Source organism: Scyliorhinus canicula, chromosome 10, assembly GCF_902713615.1.
Source record: "Scyliorhinus canicula chromosome 10, sScyCan1.1, whole genome shotgun sequence".
In the NCBI taxonomy this organism is placed as follows: domain Eukaryota; kingdom Metazoa; phylum Chordata; class Chondrichthyes; order Carcharhiniformes; family Scyliorhinidae; genus Scyliorhinus; species Scyliorhinus canicula.
The window spans coordinates 31,431,798-31,451,781 of record NC_052155.1 but is presented as its reverse complement, the minus strand read 5'-3'; the positions used below and the strand labels follow the sequence as shown (position 1 = coordinate 31,451,781).

The 19,984-nt window shown below is 48.4% G+C and overlaps 1 protein-coding gene and 1 long non-coding RNA gene across 11 annotated transcripts in view; one reads left to right on the top strand and one right to left on the bottom strand.

Moving 5' to 3' along the window:
• The window catches only part of adgrb1a (adhesion G protein-coupled receptor B1a), an 846,604-nt gene that overhangs the window by 765,101 nt on the left and 61,519 nt on the right, over positions 1–19,984 (bottom strand). For 8 of the 10 annotated variants that reach the window (XM_038808774.1, XM_038808778.1, XM_038808779.1 and 5 more), the window contains exons 1-2: positions 5,529–5,740; positions 980–2,047 (exon numbers count right to left, since the gene is read on the bottom strand). In XM_038808774.1, the coding sequence (XP_038664702.1) occupies positions 980–1,712 (733 nt within the window). In that variant the 5' untranslated portion in view covers positions 1,713–2,047; positions 5,529–5,740. Of the gene's footprint in view, positions 1–979; positions 2,048–3,192; positions 3,209–5,528; positions 5,741–19,984 lie in introns of those variants that run through there. The other 2 variants (XM_038808776.1, XM_038808775.1) reach the window with 2 other exon arrangements.
• LOC119972297 overlaps positions 4,916–19,984 on the top strand; it is a 53,344-nt gene continuing 38,275 nt past the window's right edge. The window contains exon 1 of the long non-coding RNA XR_005462029.1: positions 4,916–5,200. This is a non-coding gene — a long non-coding RNA (uncharacterized LOC119972297). The remainder of the gene's footprint in view (positions 5,201–19,984) is intronic.

Sequence of the window (19,984 nt, the reverse complement as noted above, 5' to 3'; positions counted from 1 at the left end):
TGGAGGGGGTGGGAGAGAGAGAGAGAGAGACTGACGACACATTTGATCCTTCTCCTGCAGGTTGTTCTGCATTGTGTCTGTACGCCACCCCTGGGTAGGAACTGGTTACGAGCAAGCGTCATCCACAAAACCCGCTTTTTTTACATCTCAAAAGGTGTGCAGGAATTTGCGATGCTTTGGACAGGCATTTTGTACAGCATCCAGTGACCTGACTGCGGCTGAAGCCGGTTTGTTTGGCATGGCCCCCACTTCTCAATGGGAAAATAGAACGGCAATGTCATTTCCCTTTTAAAAAAAACAGAGACACAATTGCTCCCAAAGGATCTACAACACAGCGCCCCTCACCCCCAGCTCCTTCCCTCTCTGCTCCCCACCAAAAAAAAAGCATCGGATGATTTATGTTTCGTTGCGAGACGAGGCTGAGAAAGAATCAACAGGTACAATATCATAACAGTGAGAAAGTTGAACTCAAGAGAGTGCTCAGAAAGACATAACCCGGGTGAAATGACCAGCTCAGATTGCAAACTGAAATCAACGCCAGCCTGGATTTCAGTGAGGAATCGGTGAAAGGTTCAGCTTAATTATTCCAAATGGCAACACTCGGAGAAAGAGAATGGTTTTGAGAGCTGAATCCTAAATCAGAGGGAGAGAGAGAGAAAAAAACTGGCTGGAAATTCTCCTTTTCACCTTCCAATCCGCCCACCTCCCCGTCAGTTACATGTCCATTTCCTCAGCCAGCAAGACTCATTGAGCAGATAGATATTCACAGCACTTTCATTCCCAATCAGGGCCACCCAGACACGACCCGTTTACTGAATCAAATCTGTCCAATTCAAGGCGAGTGGCTCGGGAACAGCAGCGAGGTTTTTTTTAAAAGAGAGAGGAGATAGGGGGGAATAAAACACACACACACATCGGCAGCAGGCTAATGTAAATTGAGGAGAACTCTTCAGGGAGCTAGCCGTTCAGACTGACTTACCGCGGGAGTCTGCCTCGCTGGTCTCTTTCGGGCTCCTGATGCAGTGCTCCAAGTAGACCCCGTCTTTCAAACAGGTGTCCTCCTTCTTGTTTAAGCCCAGCATCTCGGTGGACTGGCTCAAGCTCTCGCCCCTGGGGCAAGAGCAAGGGGTCTGCATGATGCCGCAGGGACGGGCGCTGGTGCTGACGGCCAGGCAGGTCTCCAGCCACTTGCACAGCATCTGGCAGGCCGCCTTGCTGGGGTTCCTGTTGCCCACCACCAGGTACTCCGCCGAGAACTCCTTGTCCTTGACCCTACCGCCCCTGCCCCTGGGCCGCCCGCCGCCGCCGGGGGCGACCTGCTTCATCTGCAGGTACTGCTTGCTGGACTGCAGGAAGGCGTAGCGGGCGGACGGGTCGCAGAGCTTCAGCACCTCGTCGAAGCTCTCCATGCCCAGGTAGGTGCGGGTGCTGGCCAGGAAGGAGTCGAACTGGTAGGTGCGGATCTGGCGGCGCTCGCAGACGTTGCTGCTCTTGACCACCTTCATGTAGAGGGTGTACCTCCTGGGGTCGGGGTTTTGGATAATCCAGGAGCAGGCGGAGGAGTTGGACGCGAAGACCATGGAAGAGGAGAAGTAGCCGAACAGTTTCCCCTGGACCAGAGTGGTGCACGGGCTGAGCCTGGGGTCAAAGCCGCTCACGGTCCACAGCGCGGCGGCGAATATCACAGTCACCGCGGATTCCGTGTACCTCATCCTAGGTCAGTTATCCCGAGGAACGCCAAGGAAATAGCAGCAAGCGCCCAGACCATGGACATAACAGGATCGACTTTTTTTTAGAGAGATAGACCTGGAGATGATTTCATTGCAATTTGTGCAGCTCTGTCCAAGCTCTCCCCCTTGTGGCAAATTCCCGAAACTGATGCTTTTTAATGATACATAAAAGAATAATAACCCTGTGAGTCCCGAAGTAGCAACTGATCATCCATCCACTCCAGCGCTGCGTGAGGCTGTGGGTTGTTCACTGCACTCAAAATGCTCAATATTTTACGGTCCTTTTGTTTGCAGGACTGACTCTGCAGCAGTTGAATCTGAAATTGGAAAAAGAACAAAAATGAAGACGGTATCACTTTCTATTTGTTTTAGCATCCTGCAGGACATTGACAATTAGCATCTCTTATTCAAGTCATCTTCACGATGTGAATCGATTTGATCTATTCCCCGTAACTCTCTAGTTCCCCTCTTCCCGAGAGTCTGTAACTGTTTGGGGGGGGGGGGGGGGGGGCGTGGAATATTTGGAGAATGAGCTTCAAATGTGCAATTCCTCGCCCTCTATTCAGTGGGGTGGCCACTGGAAAATACGCAGTCATCAAATAAACTTATTTCCACGCCGGGGCGCGTTTCCATTTTTGTTTTACTCGTGTTGCTAAACGACTCGTTTGCTACCTACCCAAAATTATTCTGGCAACTGGCGCTGATTAATATCCCCCTCCCCGCTTGCCCAAATCTAATTGCTATTTGGTGATCCCCTCCCCTCCCCAGCCCCATCCCACCACGCACACACACACACCTCAACCTCAAACTGTTGCAAAGGACACCCACCCTCTGATAGCTTGTACAAAACGTGCCCAGAAAACCCAGAGCCCTCCCCGCCCCTCAAACTTCACCAAGAGTTGGGACAAATCCTCATTTACAATCAGTCAGGTCTCGTTTCCAGTCACCAGAACAATCCGACACAACCATCGTTGTCCACTTCACAAATTCCAGGATTTAAAAAAAAATAAATGCACAATTTGGAATTTGAGTGTCTGCATTTCGACAATGTTGTTGGCAGTGATCCTAGACTGACTTCCTTATGATTTACACTTTATTTAATAGTGTTACTGCTTGGGATGTCACTGAACTGGCTGCTCCTCTAGTCTGAGCAGATTGTAATGTGTTCAGCTCAGTGTAGGGTTTTATTTTTGCCCCGTTTTCACGGTGTTTGGTTGTGCAGCGATGAACCTTCCCGACGTTTGATTCCATGTGTTTCCTTCCCAAAGAAACGGGCCGATTGAATCTTCTTTCCTCAGCCCAATTGGGGTTCGCTGTGTTTTTGTTCGCTCGGACTTGCGCCCTTACCTACCCCGAATACCTGCTGCGCTGTGCCCCAAACCTCGGTCCCTACCCCCTCCCTCCACACACACCCTCCTCACGATTTAAGACGAGGCATGCAAATGAAATGGCAATCTCCGACCTTCCTCGCGAAACAGCGTCCGAATAATACCCCCCTTGTCAAGGCTAGGCGAAAGACTGAAAGGAGTGGAGGAGGGGGGGATTAAAGGTATCCATCCAGTGAAAGGGTGGGTGTCGGATTTGCTCGGTTACTGATCTAACTTGCGCATTGGCTGTTGCTGAACAAGAGGATGCAGTGCTCCCTCTCATGGCACTTCCCTCCAGGGGATCTGCAAGCCACTCTGTTCTGCAATCGCCGCCTCTGATTGCACAGCAATCTTCAATGGTCTCAAATCACGTCTGTGCAATGCTCACTCGCCTGTTCAATCGCCCGCCTTGGACCTTCGTGTGTGTGTGTGCGTGCGTGTGTGTGGGGGGTTAACCTGGTTGAACGCCGGCGGACACTTTTGGAGAGACCTGCCTTGGATGGACGGGTATTTAACCCCAAGCTGGGCGAGAAAGTCAGAATGTGCACAATGTGGAGCGGGGTGCACAGATCGCACTGCCTGACTCATAATGCATCAACATATTGTTAAAAGTTAGTGTGTGATAACAAAGCCATCTGCACGAGTTGAAACAGAGAAGAGGCAGAGAGAAGGTGGCAGGATTAGCTCTGCCTTGTGTCGTGGGCGCATCATTAAAGCTTCCCACTTGGTTTGTGAAGAACATGTTCTCCCTGTGCACCGGGGAATGGGGGGGGGGGGGGAGGGAGAGAGAGATGCTCTATGTATTGTCCTTACTCAAGATAGAAAACGCATTGTATTTGTTTTTAATGGAAGCGAAGTCAAATCGATAAAACCGAGAGTCTGGATAATCGAGACATGTCGCCTATCTATACACTTGCTGCCTTCTGGAGAGGTCTTTGTGCGCGGGTACTAGGGAAAGGTCGGGCCGACTGGAGGCTCACATTTCGTTGTTTTCAGTGAAATGTCCTTCCCCAGTCTCTCTCAGGCAGTCAGTCCTCTCCGGGGACTCAGAGGTGAACCCATTGGGTGGGTGCTGAAACACCAAAGTGTCCTCCATTCAAGCAAAAGCCTCCTGGATGACTGAAAGGGTTAATGGGACTGGAAGTGATTGGAACTCAGCGAAACATTCCCGGTGCCACGTTCTGCCTGCTAATTGCTGTCTGATGATCACCAGTTATTTTATTCCAGCGCAGCCCATTCTAAAACATCCGTTACCAAGAAACGGCTCCATTCTGAAGAGGGAGCCGGGAATCCCTATCGCCTGATGCATCATAACTGATGTCTAACAGGTTTACAAGCTCATCCCACAGTCCCCTCCACCCCGCCCTCCCCAGGGGACGGATCACAGATTCTACCTTTTGATCTGACGACAACCCAAGTGTGTCAGATTAATTAGCTGCCAATGAGGTTTGGGATTTGTTAAAGCACGGTTTTCCATTTTAAACACACATACACACAAAATATAAGTGACACCCACTGTTGCAGTCGAAGTTGGGCGAATTGGAGCGAATCACACATCTTGCTCCTAAACATATGCGATTAACCCTGTCACCGCTGGATCTGACTGACCTGGCCAGGCTGCCACCCTCTCACACAGGATGATATTTTACACCCGAATGGGGAGCCCATTGCAAAGGTGGCAAAACAAGATAGGAGAATTGTAATGGCTGGGTCAGAACGCACAAGCCGAGGCGAAGCGCACACAGCCACACACACACACACACAGAGTTAAACAGACGGCACTGCTCCCACTTTCCCCTTTCCTGGGATATAGGAACCCGGCTCGGGCGGACTGTCTTCAATCACCGGCATGGTGCGCTGAGATTTCTCTTTCATTAGCACAGAGCCGCTTCGTTGCGATTCAGGGCGCTGATTCTGAGATTCCCCACAACTCAAACTGAGCCCGCAACCTTCGCCGAGTCGCCCACCGCCACAGGAACCCAGCATCGCCCGAAGGTCACAATGGGACTGGAATGAACACACCCCGAATTCCTAAAGGTGGGAGTTCTCAGAACAGGCATTAACACTAAGAATCGGCGAATTGCCACTCAGTTCAACTATTCTGTAAGTATTTACGACGGGCTGGTGTCAAATACCCCCAGACAAATTGTCCCTTAAACCATCAGGCAGCGTTCCCCAGTTACCTGCACCGGTTGATGATGTATGTACACACACACATACACACAAGCAGAGTGCCACACGGTCAATTGAGGTGTTGCTGAAATTGTGGGTTGTATCGGTTTGGAGCCTTTGGTACTGTTTATCAGTCCTCTAGCCTCGGTGCACGCGGTGCAAAGTATCTTAACATGTGGGAGAGACAGAGAACCGGACACAGATAAATAACTTGTCGTCAATTGTAGGCAATTGGCTCGATCTGTAGCAGCATCCTTACCTCGAAGTATCAAAGTAAACAATTGCACTTTTCCCCCACGCTCCGGTACAATCACCAAACAAATAACACAGCTCCAGCTTTTAGGTTGTTGTTTCAAAACAGGGTAAATAGTAAAGCGGTGACGACCATAGTCTTTGCTGGGGGTTTGCCTACAACACACACAGATACACCCGGGCAGCCGCACGAGTGAAGATTTGGAAGGGGGGGGGGGGGGGGGGTGGGGGTGGTTAAAGGCAAACAATAAAAAAGGCGAGGGGATATCACTGATGCACAGACGGGCGTCCTCTGGTTAATCCCAGCGAAAAGAAATGAAATGTAATAACAGTCAATAGCCCAGGGAGTTTAGATCCGATAAAAGGAGGGCTCTTCACTGCTCTCCCGAGTGTCCAGACATTGTCTCTTGGTGCATCCTTCTGGGAAAGTAATATGTGATGTAGGAAGGGAGGGGGTGTGGGTTGTGGGGAGGGAGGGGGAGGGAGGTGGTGGTGCTGTTTCGAAAGATCCGTCAAGGCGTCTCGCTCTTCTCCTGATCTCCCACCTTAATGCAAGCCAGAGCGTTGGAACCGGGTGTGTATTGGTTCCTTACGTCAGGCTCTGACAAGCTTTCCTGATCAGACGTAGAGGAGAGAGGGAGGGAGGAGGGAGGGAGAGAGGGAGAGCTTTTAACGCCCCCTCCCCCAAAAAATATAGAGAGAGAGGAATCGAGCAAGGAACACCAAGGAAGATCCTCTTTCTAGACACCTCAATCCTCTGCTGCATTAACCCGACACTGCAATCCTGTTTATATATATATATCTGGGTGCTCTTCCCTCAAGAATCGCATTGCTTCGCCCACGCAGCGTTACCGCCTGGGTCGAAAGTCGCCTCTTCCCCATTTCTGACTTACGTTTTTTTTTGCAGCATGCAAACATGGAACGGAAATAACTTGAGTTGACGGATTGGGTTTAAAATCGAAGCCAGCAGAAACCTGGGGCGGGATTTCTCCTGCAACCCGGACGCACTGCCGGACTCTACTCTACATCCAGCACCTGGTTTTATCTTGTGTGTGAAATGAGAGGACAACGCAAATTGCTTATTGTGTTTGGGTTTTTTTTAAGTTGATCTGAATCGCATTCCGAATCCCCTCCTCTTTATTATATCATTTTCCAAAATGCCTGCAATATTTCGAGTTTGGAAGGATTGTATACACAAGGAGCAAGATTTGAGCCAAGGTAGATAGACCTGTGTGACTGCCATTGCTAATCTTTTACTGGCCCCACTCCACCCCAAACACTGCCTTTATTATTAAAGGTTCGCCGCAACCGCCCGAACTATCCCCATTCGCCGCCCTTTTCAACATCAGCTCTGCTCGGAGACACCCGGCTCCCTTGGGGCCACATCTGGCCTCTCGTAGGTTCACAGATTCAGGCCAGTGTACTGAGTGGAGCCCCTCACTCCCGGGTCATGTACAGTCCCCCTCCCCCAGCCTTAGCCTCATCCCTCTCTCTTTCCAAGCGCTCACTCAAAGGGATTTCCCAGGTGAAAGCAACCCGGGGGTGGTGGCTTTATCCAATTTAATTATTGAATCCTCAAAGTTAAGCCCCCTCCCTCCGCCCCCTCCCCCGCTTTAATACATATTTCGATATGCATCCTTTCGGATCTTTGCCAGCAGGGCTGAAACTGACTGGGTCTAGTCATTTCAAGTATGGGTGTAAATATCATTTTGCAACATGTTAATGTCTCGCCACGTCTCTAAGTTGTAAACGCTCTTGACTGGCGGGGAGTGAGCGCTACCCGGTGGCCCCAACTAACACTTGGGAAATTTGTCTGGATCAGTGGAATCTCCTCCATGTGTCTGGGCTCGATTGCGAGGTCACCATTATTTCACACGTCAGCCTGAGGTTTCTGAAGGCACACATTTGCTTTCTGTTCAAAGGTAGCGTGGTTTTAAACTGTGAGGGTGCAGAGAGCGAGGGGAGCCTCTGTAGCTAGCGCAGGTTCCCGAGGAAAGGTCCCTCTCCACAGGCGCTCCCTGGCTACTTCAACATTGCCCAAGGTGGGCGGGGATCCAATGGCTATTGCAATGTTCCCAAGTCGCCGCTGGGGGGTATGGGGGTGGGCTGTGAACTGTTGATCCGCTTGACAGCACTTTGATTTCCTCCAAAATTGTTCACGTCCGCCGGCTTCACCGCCGAGGCGAGCGGAACAGCAACTTCCCCAAATCGGCGTCTTCTCGTAATAACGCGTGCAGGCGACCACCCAACTGGCTGTCCAACAGCTTTTATTGTTGGACTGGGGGGGGGGGGGGGGGGGTGCAGAGCCTTTAAAAAAAGCATTTGCGGGATGTGAGCGTCCTGTTTCTCTTGCTCCCCCATTTCAGAGTCAGCACATTTCTGTGAATCTGGAGTCACACGCAGGCCCCACGAGGATGGACATTAGTGATCCAGATGGGGTTCTACCACCATCCATTCATGGCCACTGTCATAATATACACACAGGTATATGGTGGTGCACAGACAAGCAGTGATGGACACACAGGATGACCAGTGAACACACAGAACACAGCAGCCAATCGCCAGACAAGACACAACCACTATAAAGCCAGAGGGCACAAGTTTTCCCGCTCTCTTGGGATCCAGCCTCTGAGACAGTCAGAGACCGTGAGCAACAACTAGAACATACACCATGTGGTAGTAAGATAGTCTGGTCAGGTTAGCCTCAGGTCTCCAGTCAAGTCAGCATATTGTCAACCCACGGTTAAAGTATGTATGATAGTTAAGAGTTCAATAAAATCGAATTGTATTTCTTCAAGTGTTGGCAGCCTGTCTCTCTCACCACTGCAGCAAATGCAGTCCTCGCTGACCCAGCTTAACCAACACATCAGCCACCAATCCGAGACTTTCAATTTTATTCAATTCGGATTTTACCAGCTGGGGTTTGAAACCAACCCCCCGGATCTTGCCTTGGATCTCTAATCTGGCCGCATTTCCAGGGGCAGCATGGTGGCATACAGCTGCCTCACAGGACCAAGGGCCCGTGGTCAATTCCACCCTTGGGTGACTGTGTGGAGCTTGTACTTCTCCCTGTGTCTGATGGGTTTACTTTGAGTGCTCTGGTTTCGTCCCACAGTCCAAAACTGTGCAGATTAGGTGGATTGACCATGATAAAATTGTCCCTTAGTGTCCAGGGATGTGCTGGTTGGGGCATAGGGTGAGGGAGTGGGCCTAGTTAGGGTGCTCTTTCAGAGGGTAGGTGAAGACTCGATTGGCCGAATGCAGGGGCTCTATGACCTCTAAACCGTCTTCCCGTGAAAATCTCCTGCTCCCTAGCTGTGCAGGTTAGGTGGATTGGCCATGATCAATGCGTGGGGTAGTGGAGCTAGTGTGGGGGAATGGTACTGGGTGGAGTGCTATTTCCGACGTGCAGACCTGATGGGCCTCCTTCTGCATTGTAGGGATTCTATGGCTGTTGGATCAATTAATTCTATAGCTGGAACCGATTACTGGGGAAGGGACCTGAAATCAATATCCTGATGCAGTTTGTTGATGTCAACCCCCCCCCCCCCCCCAAACACACACACACACATACATGCACACCTCACTCCCACAGAAAGACACTTAAATTTTGTTTTACTTGGTCCTTGAAAAGAAAAGGTGGGTTTTCCGCAAAATGGTAATTTCTGAGTGCCCTGTTTCCTTTCCAATACTTAAAAAAATCCCTTTGACAAGAAATATTTGAACTGTGTATTTTGTTAATGGACATTTGAAACTCATTCCTGACAGAAAAGGGAGGAGGGCACAGAAGATGCTTGGAAAAGACACATGCTTAAATATTCATCTTCAATTAGACTGGGGACTTATAGTGTCTCATAAGGTCGTAGAATTTTACAGCACAAAAAGAGGCCCTTTAGCCCATCATGTGTGCACTGACCATCAAATAGCTATCTATTCTAACCCCATTTTACATGCACATTCATAAGCGTGCATGCATTCCTGGTCATCAGAATGTAATTCAGTACCAGAAGCCTTGCCGGTTGCAAATCACTCTCCGCCTCTCCTGATCTCAGGCTATTAGTTTAGAGTTATGCATTTTCTACTTCAGTATAATCAGAATAGCGTAAACTCAATTTTCAAACACTTCCAATATATTGGACATTCCTGATGGTCCTGAAAAAATAGCCAGATAGTGAGGTCTTTGGTGCTATTAAAATATCATCAGCATTTGGATGCCAATGAGTGGAGCTCTGAGCATGCATTTTAATTATGCTGAAACTCTGCTATGTCTGAATACACAGTGGTATGGGGCCAGCAGTTGCTGGTGCCAAACTCAAACCTGCAGTACAACAATGGTATTCTGTGAATCCTGATAAAAGCTTGGTGCAGTGTTACATCCACAATTCTGAAATGATGTGTCAAAATTGTGCTGGTAGCAGTCTACAAACATCGGCAGTCTTGATATGAAATTGCTTGCAATGCCTGTAATGCCACTGCATCGGTAATGCCATTTTAGCATTTATTTAAAATGGGTTTTGCTTATGTTAATTTAGCAAAAGAAATCTAAATCTCAGCACAAAGTGTGCATTGAAGTGTTAATCGCAGTATAATCTTAAGACTTACAAGATGATTTAGATTTTTATGCCCAAATTTGGAAGTTTAGGATATGCAGCAGTAAGGATCGGTCTCTAATATATTTGACATGCTATTCAAATATGAAGTAATACACAATATACCTGATTTGTATTGGCAAAGATCAATATTTGCACAAATCTTTTTATTGATGGTATTCAATTTGCATATCTTTACTCATGGTCCATTATATCAAACAAGAATGTAGGTTTTCCACTGGGTCACCGGACAATGGCATGAGCCTTATTAATTATATCAACCTCTCCGATAGTGAGCTGATCTGCATTTGAAATGGATTGAAGTTAATGTTGCAATGTGTCTCTTCATCAGAAATAATCCCTGATGTAATATTTAAAAAAAATACCTTTGCAATGTTCCATTCCGATTTTGTTCGAAGTTTGAATTTGGTCCCAGTACTTTTGGTTGCTTTTCGTTTTGAAGGTTTCTGATATTTAAATGTTACTCCTTTTTTTCTCCATCTCAGGAATGGTTGTATTTATGTGACAATTCAAATGTTAAAAAGAGTGTACAAATACACTTTTATCACTCAGTCACACATTTTGATTATATTTCAGATGATGGATGACCCATTCAAAAGAAACTCAGCTATGGGTAGTATGCCTGACCTCAGCTTTCCGAAGTGCTAAAAATAATATCTGTTGCAATTTAAAAGTCCACCTGTATATATCAGAGAGCTACTGACATCTATGAAAGTCTACCTCAGTATAAGTCAGTGCTTTCGTGAAATATAAAAAGGGAGACTAAGACATTTAAATCCATATATAATAATAAACTTTATTGTCACAAGTAGGCTTACATTAACACTGCAATGAAGTTACTGTAAAAATCCCCTAGTTGCCACATTCTGGAGCCTGTGCGGGTACACGGAGGGAGAATTCAGAATGTTCAAATTACCTCACAAGTATTTGTTTCGGGACTGTGGGAGGAAGCCGGAGCATCTGGAGGAAACCCACGCAGACAAGGGGAGAACGTGCAGACTATATGTATAAAAGTGGTCCCTTGATCATCCCATCATCAAAGTTGTCCCCTGAAGCTGCAGATGATGAAGTACTCACTGACAGAAGGAAATAGATGTCCCGCTGAACTGAACTTACTGTGACTTGTACTCCTGTACCGCTCAAGCAAGGGAAGTCCCACCTATTGACGCACCTTTATGATCTTCTCCTTCTCGGCTGGAAAGTAAGCTCTGTTCCACAGGAAATGAGTGATGCAAAAAAGAATCATCACACTGTACAGAACTGGAGAGGTGACTGGAAAAACCAGAGGCATCTCAGTCTTTAGCACCTTGGGTTCAACTTTTGCTGACCCCATTCACTCATAGACTGAGTGTATCTGGAAGGACAATGCGGCTTCCTGTGCTGGAGGATCTACTGTGGTAATCATCCATCATCTGAAATGTAATCAAAATGCCAGTTGCAAGAGAAGTATAGGGTATACCTCTTTACCTTACTTTTGTAGATCTCACTAAGGCACTTTGCATCAAGGCAGCATTTGATCAAGTATGACATCAAGGAGCCCAAGAAAAACTGGAGTCAATAGGAATCAGGGGGAAAACTCTCCACTGGTTCGAGTCATACCGAGCATAAAGGAAGATGCTTGTGGTTGTTGAAACTCAGTCATCTCAGTCCTTGCACGTCACTTCAGGAATTCCTCAGGGTAGGCCCTAGGCCAAACCATCTTCCGCATGTCACATCAATGACCTCCCTCCCAGCATAAGATCAGATTTGGGAATGTTAGCTGATGATTGCACAATGCTCAGCACCATTCGCAAGTCCTCAGATACTGAAGCAGTCCATCTGCAAATGCAACAGGACCTGGACAGGCTTGGACTGACAAGTGGTAAGTAACATTCACACCACACAAGTGCCAGGCAGCGATCAGCTCCAATAAGAGGGAATCAAACCATATCCCCATGACATTCAATGGCATTACCATCACTGAATACCCACTATCAACATCCTGGGGGTTACCATTGACCAGAAACTGGGCTATCCATGTAAATGTTGTTTTTCCAATTGAGGGGCAATTTAGCATGGCCAATCCACATACCCTGCACATTTTTGGATTGTGAGGGTGAGACCCACGCAGAAGGTACAGAAGTCTGAAGACCTGCACATCCAGACATAGGAACAACTACTTCCCCATAGCTACAAGACTCCTCAATGACTCCCCCTTGGACTGATCTGTTCCCTGTAAGAACACTATTCACGACGGCCTATGCTGCTCTTACTCATGTATTTGCTTTGTTTGGCCCTTTGTTCCACACTGTAACCAATCACTCTTTGTCGATGTACCATTTGTCAATATTCTCTGTTGATTATTCTTTTTGTCTACTATGTATGTACTGTGTACTTTCTCTCGGCAGCAGAAAAATACTTTTACTGTACTTCGGTACATGTGACAATAAATCCAATCAATCAATGTGCAAACTCCACACGGGGCCGGGATCGAACCAGGATCTTTGACGCCATGAGGCAGCAGTGCTAACCACTACACCACCATGCCACCCGCTATCCATATAAATACTATGGCTGCAAGAGCAGGTCAGAGGCTAAGATTCCTGTGGCGAGTAACTCACCTCTTGACTCCCCAAAGCCTGACCACCAACTACATGGCACAAGTCAGGAGTCTGATGAAATGCTCCCCAATTGCCCGGATGAGTGCAGTTCCAACAACACTCAAGAAGCTTGACATCATCATGGACAAAACAGCCTGCTTGATTGGCACCCCTTCCACAAACATTCAGTCCTTCTATCGACGCAGAGTGGCAGCCGTGTGTACCATCTACAAGATTCAGTGCAGGAACTCTCCAAAGACTCCTTAGGGAACACCTTCCAAACCCATGATCACTACCATCGAGAGGGACAAGGGCAGCAGATTCAGGAAACACCTAAGGGCAGCACGGTAGCATTGTGGATAGCACAATCGCTTCACAGCTCCAGGGTCCCAGGTTCGATTCCGGCTTGGGCCACTGTCTGTGTGGAGTCTGCACATCCTCCCCGTGTGTGCGTGGGTTTCCTCCGGGTGCTCCGGTTTCCTCCCACATTCCAAAGATGTGCAGGTCAGGTGGATTGGCCATGATAAATTGCCCTTAGTGTCCAAAATTGCCCTTAGTGTCCAAAATTGCCCTTAGTGTTGGGTGGGGTTACTGGGTTATGGGGATAGGGTGGAGGTGTTAACCTTGGGTAGGGTGCTCTTTCCAGGAGCCGGTACAGACTCGATGGGCCGAATGGCCTCCTTCTGCACTGTAAATTCTATGATTTAGAAGCTCGCCTTCAAGTCACTCACCATCCTGACTTTGGAATACTTTACCATCGCTAGGGTCAAAATCCTGGAGCTCCCTTTCTAATTGCACAGTGGGTGTACCTACACCACATGGACTGCAGGGGTTCAAGAAGGCAGCTCACTGCCACTTTCTCAAGGTCTATTAGGATGGGCAACAAATGCTGGCTTAGCCAGCAAAGCCCACACCCTGTTAAAATGAATTAATGATAATTCAACAGCATCAGCAGAGCAGGGCTCCTTGAGATTTTGTTGAAAATTGGCTGCCCACCAAAACCCCTCATTCTCAACCACTCCTTCCATGGCAGAAAACACTGCACTGTGCTGTTCAATGGTTCTACGTCTCACAGTTTCAGAATGAAGAATATTGTGAGACAGGCATGTGTTCCAGCCCCCCACTATGTTTGGTTCCTTCTTCCCCATCCTACTGTTTTTCACCTTCCCTGCAGATATGGAAGGAGTTTACTTTCATATTAGGCCAGAAGGCAAGCTCTATCAAGACTGAACCCTTGTGTTCAGTGAACTCCGCTGTGCTGATAATGCTGCCGAGCCGCCCACATATAAACTCAGCTGCAAAGACCCATGGACTCTTTCTCCCATGTTCACACTAAATAACAATCCTCTGGAAATGTTAACAAATTCTGTTACCTTGGGTCCAAAATGACAGACAACCTGATGCAGAACTTCATACATGCTCAGATAAAGCAGCTACCACCTTTGACCAACTCATGAAAAGTGCAGGGATAACATCAAGCTGACCTTTGGAACCAAGTTGATGGTTCAGAAGGCCTGGGTTATCAGCTCTTTGCTATATGGCTGTGAAACATGGATGACTTTATAGAATTTACAGTGCAGAAGGAGGCCATTCGGCCCATCGAGTCTTCTCCGACTCCTGGAAAGAGCACCCTACCCAAGGTTAACACCTCCACCCTATCCCCATAACCCAGTAACCTCACCCAACACTAAGGGCAATTTTGGACACTAAGGGCAATTTATCATGTCCAATCCACCTAACTTGCACATCTTTGGACTGTGGGAGGAAACCGGAGCACCCGGAGGAAACCCACGCACACACGGGGAGGATATGCAGACTCCGCACAGACAGTGACCCAAGCCAGAATTGAACCTGGGACCCTGGAGCTGTGAAGCGATTGTGCTATCCACAATGCTACTGTGCTGCCCTTATAACCATTAAGGAGAGTGACTGAACAATTTCTATCTTTGCTGTCAGTGGCACATTATGGACATAACCTGGCAGAACAAAACCATGAATGTGGCAGTTCCTCAAAGGCAGAGCTCTCAAGTGTGTTGGCACTCATCAAACAAAGGCATCTTCATTGGCTAAGACATGAATGAAATGAAATGAAAATCGCTTATTGTCACGAGTTTGCTTCAATGAAGTTATTGACAAAAGCCCCTAGTCGCCACATTCCGGCACCTGTTCGGGGAGACTGAACCGTGCTGCTGGCCTGCCTTGGTCTGCTTTAAAAGGCAGCGATTTAGCCCAGTGTGCTAAACCAGCCCACATCGCAGCAGGGTGGAAGACATTTGTATACCCAAGGACTTAACTGTATGGTGAGGTATCCGGAGCCAGACAAGCAGCAGGATGCCCAAAGCTCAACTTCAAAGATATTTGCAAGCATGACATGAAGGCCCACGATATCAACTATTGCACCAAAGAATTATGAGCTAACGATAGCTGGCATGGGCTGGTGTGCACCACCGCGATAACCAATGGCTTCAGTGGCTTGGAAGCAAACTCGGCGTTAATGTTGAAATCAGTGACTCGCAACATCATTTGACACTTGTGGCAGACCTGCCTCTTAAGCATTGGCTTTAATAGCCATCAGCAAAGGTGCACCAAATAAAGACACCCCATCTGAAATGGGCTCCTGTCAAACTCTTTGATTTGGTGACACAGATTCAGAGTCATAGATTTAAGGTAAGGGGCAGAAGGTTTAGAGAGGCTGTGAGGAAAAACCTTTTCACCCAGAGGGTGGAGGGAGCCTGAAACACACTGCCTGGAAGGGTGGTGGAGGCCGCCTCATAACTTTAAAGAAGCATTTTGGTGTGCACTTGCGATGCCAAGGCACACAAGGCCATGGGCCAAGTGCTGGAAAATTTGACTGGAATAGTTAAGTGGTTGTTTTTGCAATCACGATGGGCCGAAGGGCCTTTTATGTACTGTAGACCTCTATGGCTCTAATGTTTGCTGTGTATCTGTCCCCTCTCATAAATGGAAGGATGTTGGTGCATGGAGAGAGAAAAATAGTGCAAATATTCCAGTTTCAGCAACAACTTATATTTATCTGCTGTCTTTAATGCAACAAAACATCCAAGATAACTTCACAGACGCATTATCAATTCTCAAAACCAAAGTGTGCTGGTGAACAGGGAGCCTATATAGATTAGCAGGCACAGGGGGGATATATAGATGAATGGGACTCGGGTTGAGTTGGAAAACAGGCTGCGGAATTTTGAATAACTTGAAGTTTTTGGAGGGACTTGAGGCCAACCAGGAATGTGTTCGAAAAGTTAAATCTAGAGGTAACAAAGGCCTGGATAAGGGTTTCATTTGCAGATAAGCTGAGGCAGGGAGTGGGTTGGACAATGCTTTTGAGCTTGAAGTGATTTTAATGTTGGCACAGATAATGTGGTTAGAAGCTGATGCACAATCAATAACTCCAGAAGCGAGATTGGAGACAATTGAAGGCTTTATTGCACTAGATGTTTCCCCCAGCAGCGCAGGTGCAGAAGGCAGCTGCTGGGGAGACACGGGCTCTGATACTCCGCCTTACTGGGCGGAACCAGCAGGCAGGCTTAACCAATGAAAAAGCAGTCTCAGGTACCTCCCACACCAATGGTCTTACAGCATTATTCAGGGTACCCTAATACCTCTAATACCGACTACCACATTCACCCCCTGTTTAAAAAAAAGTCTGGCGGGGTGGTGGCCTCGCATTTCACAGTGGTAGAGGTTAAGATTATGGAGGTACACATCAGTACAGTGCTTTGCCTAGTTACGTCGCAACTATTTACAAATTTATTTACTGTTCAGAACGAAGCAATGGTTGGTTGTGGTACACAGCAGTGACAGAATGGAATGGAGAGCACCTGGGAGGACCTCCTGCCAGCAGGATACTGGGATAGTCCTGGACCGTAGGGCTAGTAGGACGGTCTTCCAGACCGTTCCGTTCTCCCTCTCTACCTGCCCGTTTCCCCGCGGGTTATAACTGGTTGTCCTGCTCGAGGCGATGCCCTTGCTGAGCAGGAATTGACGCAGTTCGTCGCTCATAAAGGAGGACACCCTATCGCTGTGTATGTAGGCGGGGAAGCCGAACAGCGTAAAGATACTGTGGAGGGCTTTTATGACGGTGGCCGCAGTCATGTCGGGACAGGGGATGGCGAATGGGAACTGGGAGAATTCGTCAATCACGTTCAGGAAATACGTGTTGCGGTCGGTGGAGGGGAGGGGCCCTTTGAAGTCCATACTGAGGCATTCAAAGGGATGGGAAGCCTTTACCAGGTGCGCTTTCTCTGGCCTGTAGAGGTGCGGCTTGTACTCCGCGCAGATTTGGCAGTTCCTGGTGGCGGTCCTGACCTCATCGATGGAGTAGGGCAGGTTGCGGGTTTTAATGAAATGGAAGAATCGAGTGACCCCCGGGTGGCAGAGGTTCCCGTGGAGGGTCCGGAGGCGGTCCACTTGTGCGTTGGCACATGTGCCGTGGGATAAGGCATCAGGAGGCTCGTTTAGCTTCCCGGGACGATACAAGATCTCATAGTTGTAGGTGGAGAGTTCGATCCTCCACAGTCAGATTTTGTCGTTCTTTATCTTGCCCCGCTGTGCATTATTGAACATGAAAGCCAACAACTGTTGGTCGGTGAGGAGAGTGAATATCCTGCTGGCCAGTTAATGCCTCCAGTGCCGCACAGCTTCTACTATGGTCTGGGCCTCCTTTTCCACTGAGGAATGGCAGATTTCTGAAGAATGGAGGGTGCGTGAGAAGAAGACCACGGGTCTGCCCGCTTGGTTGAGGGTGGCCGCCAGAGCTATGTCGGACCCGTCGCTCTCAACTTGGAAAGGGAGGGATTCATCGATGGCATGCATCATAACCTTTGCGATGTCCGCTTTGATGCGGCTGAAGGCCTGGCGGGCCTCTGTCGACAGGGGAAAAACCGTGGATTGGATTAGTGGGCGTGCCTTGACCGCATAGTTGGGGACCGACTGGGCATAATACGAAAAAAATCCCAGGCAGCGTTTCAGGGCCTTTGTAGCCACCTGGGGTGGACACTTCCCGATTCCAAAATGGATGCCCACAAAGAATGCAGTGAAAACTGGTCAGGCACAGGGAATCAAGCAGGTGCAAGGTTTCCTGTGTATTAAGACTTGCAAAAACCCAGACAGAACTGAAACCAGCAACCATCTGCATATTAATGAGCAATCCCCAGGAACAATTGGAAACATTAAAACGATCGGGACCAAACCAGACTCCCCGGCGCCAGCGGGAGCCAGTACAAAGGAAGGCCAACGGACACATAGGAACCGCCCAGCGAACAGGGAACAGCTCCAGTATTGGAGAAATTGATTCAAGCGATTGGGACTTGGTCTAATTGATTGGGACCAGGCCCAGGGTCCGCCCAAAAGGGCACGAAACCGCTGGGGGCTATAAACAGAGCCCCCAAGTTCAATTCGTCCTTCTTGGCACGGTCTCTCAGCAGCTCGAAACAACTCTTGACCGTGACTCTCAACAACGAGAGACCTGCCTAGCAGCTGCACCAACCAAGTAAGTCTCCAGTCAACGCACGCTACGAGACAGGCGCTCCTAGCTACTAGTCCATACCAGCTTGAAGCCTGCAGCCTCAGGATCGAATGAAAGGCCATTGTTCCTCTGACCTGGTGGGCCATTTCCAAAGCTAAGTATAGGCCTTTTAGTGTTAGAGATAGTCTAGTAAGTAGAGTTTTATGCATGAGCAGTGATTGACTGTGTTATAATAAATGTGTTTTGATTTGAAACTTACTAACTGATGTATTGAGTTATTGATCAGCACTTGGCTTTGAACCTCGTGGTGGTATCAGAAAGATACCTGGCGACTCTAGAGCAAGGTGATTAAACAGAGCAAATTAAGTAAAAGCATCACCTTGGTGCAGTGGGGGAGGGGAAACTCCATGAGGGGGCGCATGTGTTCAGGATCTGGGCCTCTGACTCCATCATGCACTACGTAGCCGAGGATGGCTAGACGGTTGGTGCTGAACACACATTTATCCTTGTTATATGTTAGGTTAAGGATTTTTGCAGTATGGAGGAATTTTCGGAGGTTGGTGTCGTGGTACTGCTGGTCGTGGCCACAGATGGTGACATTATCGAAGTACGGAAACGTGGCCCACAAACAATAACGGTCAACCATTCGGTCCATCTCTCATTGGAAGGCCGAGACTCCATTTGTGACACCAAAGGGAACCCTTCGGACGTGTTAGAGCCACCCATCTGCTTCGAAAGCAGTGTATTTGCGGTCGCTAAGGCGGATGGGGAGCTGATGGTAGGCGGACTTGAGATCCACCGTCGAAAAGACCTTGTATTGCGCGATCTTGTTGACCAGATCGGATATGCTGGGGAGAGGGTACACGTCGAGCTGCGTATATCTGTTGATGGTCTGACTATAATCGATGACCATCCTATTCTTCTCCCCGGTCTTTACAATCACTACTTGAGCTCTCCAGGGACTGTTGCTAGCCTCAATGACACCTTCCCTCAGTACTCGCTGGACCTCCGACCTAATAAAGGTCCGGTCCTGGGCACTGTACCGTCTGCTCCTGGTGGTGACGAGTTTGCAATCCGGGGTGAGGTTCGCAACCAGGGAAGGTGGATCGACTTTGAGGGTCGCGAGGCTGCAGACAGTGAGGCGGGGTATAGGGCCGCCGAATTTAAAAGTTAAGCTTTGGTGGTTACATTGAAAATCTAACCTCCAAGTAGATGGAGTAGATGTCGGGCATAGACCTGGTTTACAGGGTGAATATAGTGTCCTTTTAGCAGATTCATCGCAGCCTCAAAATCGCCCGCGTCCTCGATGAGGGTGTAGATCTCTGGGCTCACCCTTGAGTGCAGAACTTGCAATTTCTGGTCCTCTCTGGGTGTAGATGTGGCCGTCCTGAGATATCCATTGAAACATGCCAGCCAGTGTTTGAACATTGCTTCTGCGTTTGCCGCGTGGGGGCTGTGTTCCAGACACTCCGGCTTGATTCAGACCTCCATTCTTTAAAATCTAGTGCAATAAATTGATGCATGATCAATAACTCCAGAAGCGAGATTGGAGACAATTGCAGGCTTTATTGGACTAGACACGGGCTCTGATACTCCGCCTTACTGGGCGAAACCAGCAGGCAGGCTTAACCAATGAAACAGCAGTCTCAGGTACCTCCCACACCAATGGTCTTACAGCATTATTCAGGGTACCGTAATATCTCTAATACCGACTACCACAGAAGCTCATTTCAAGGTCAAACTAGGACACCAAGCTAGAGTTACATTACACTTGCTACAGAAAGAGAAT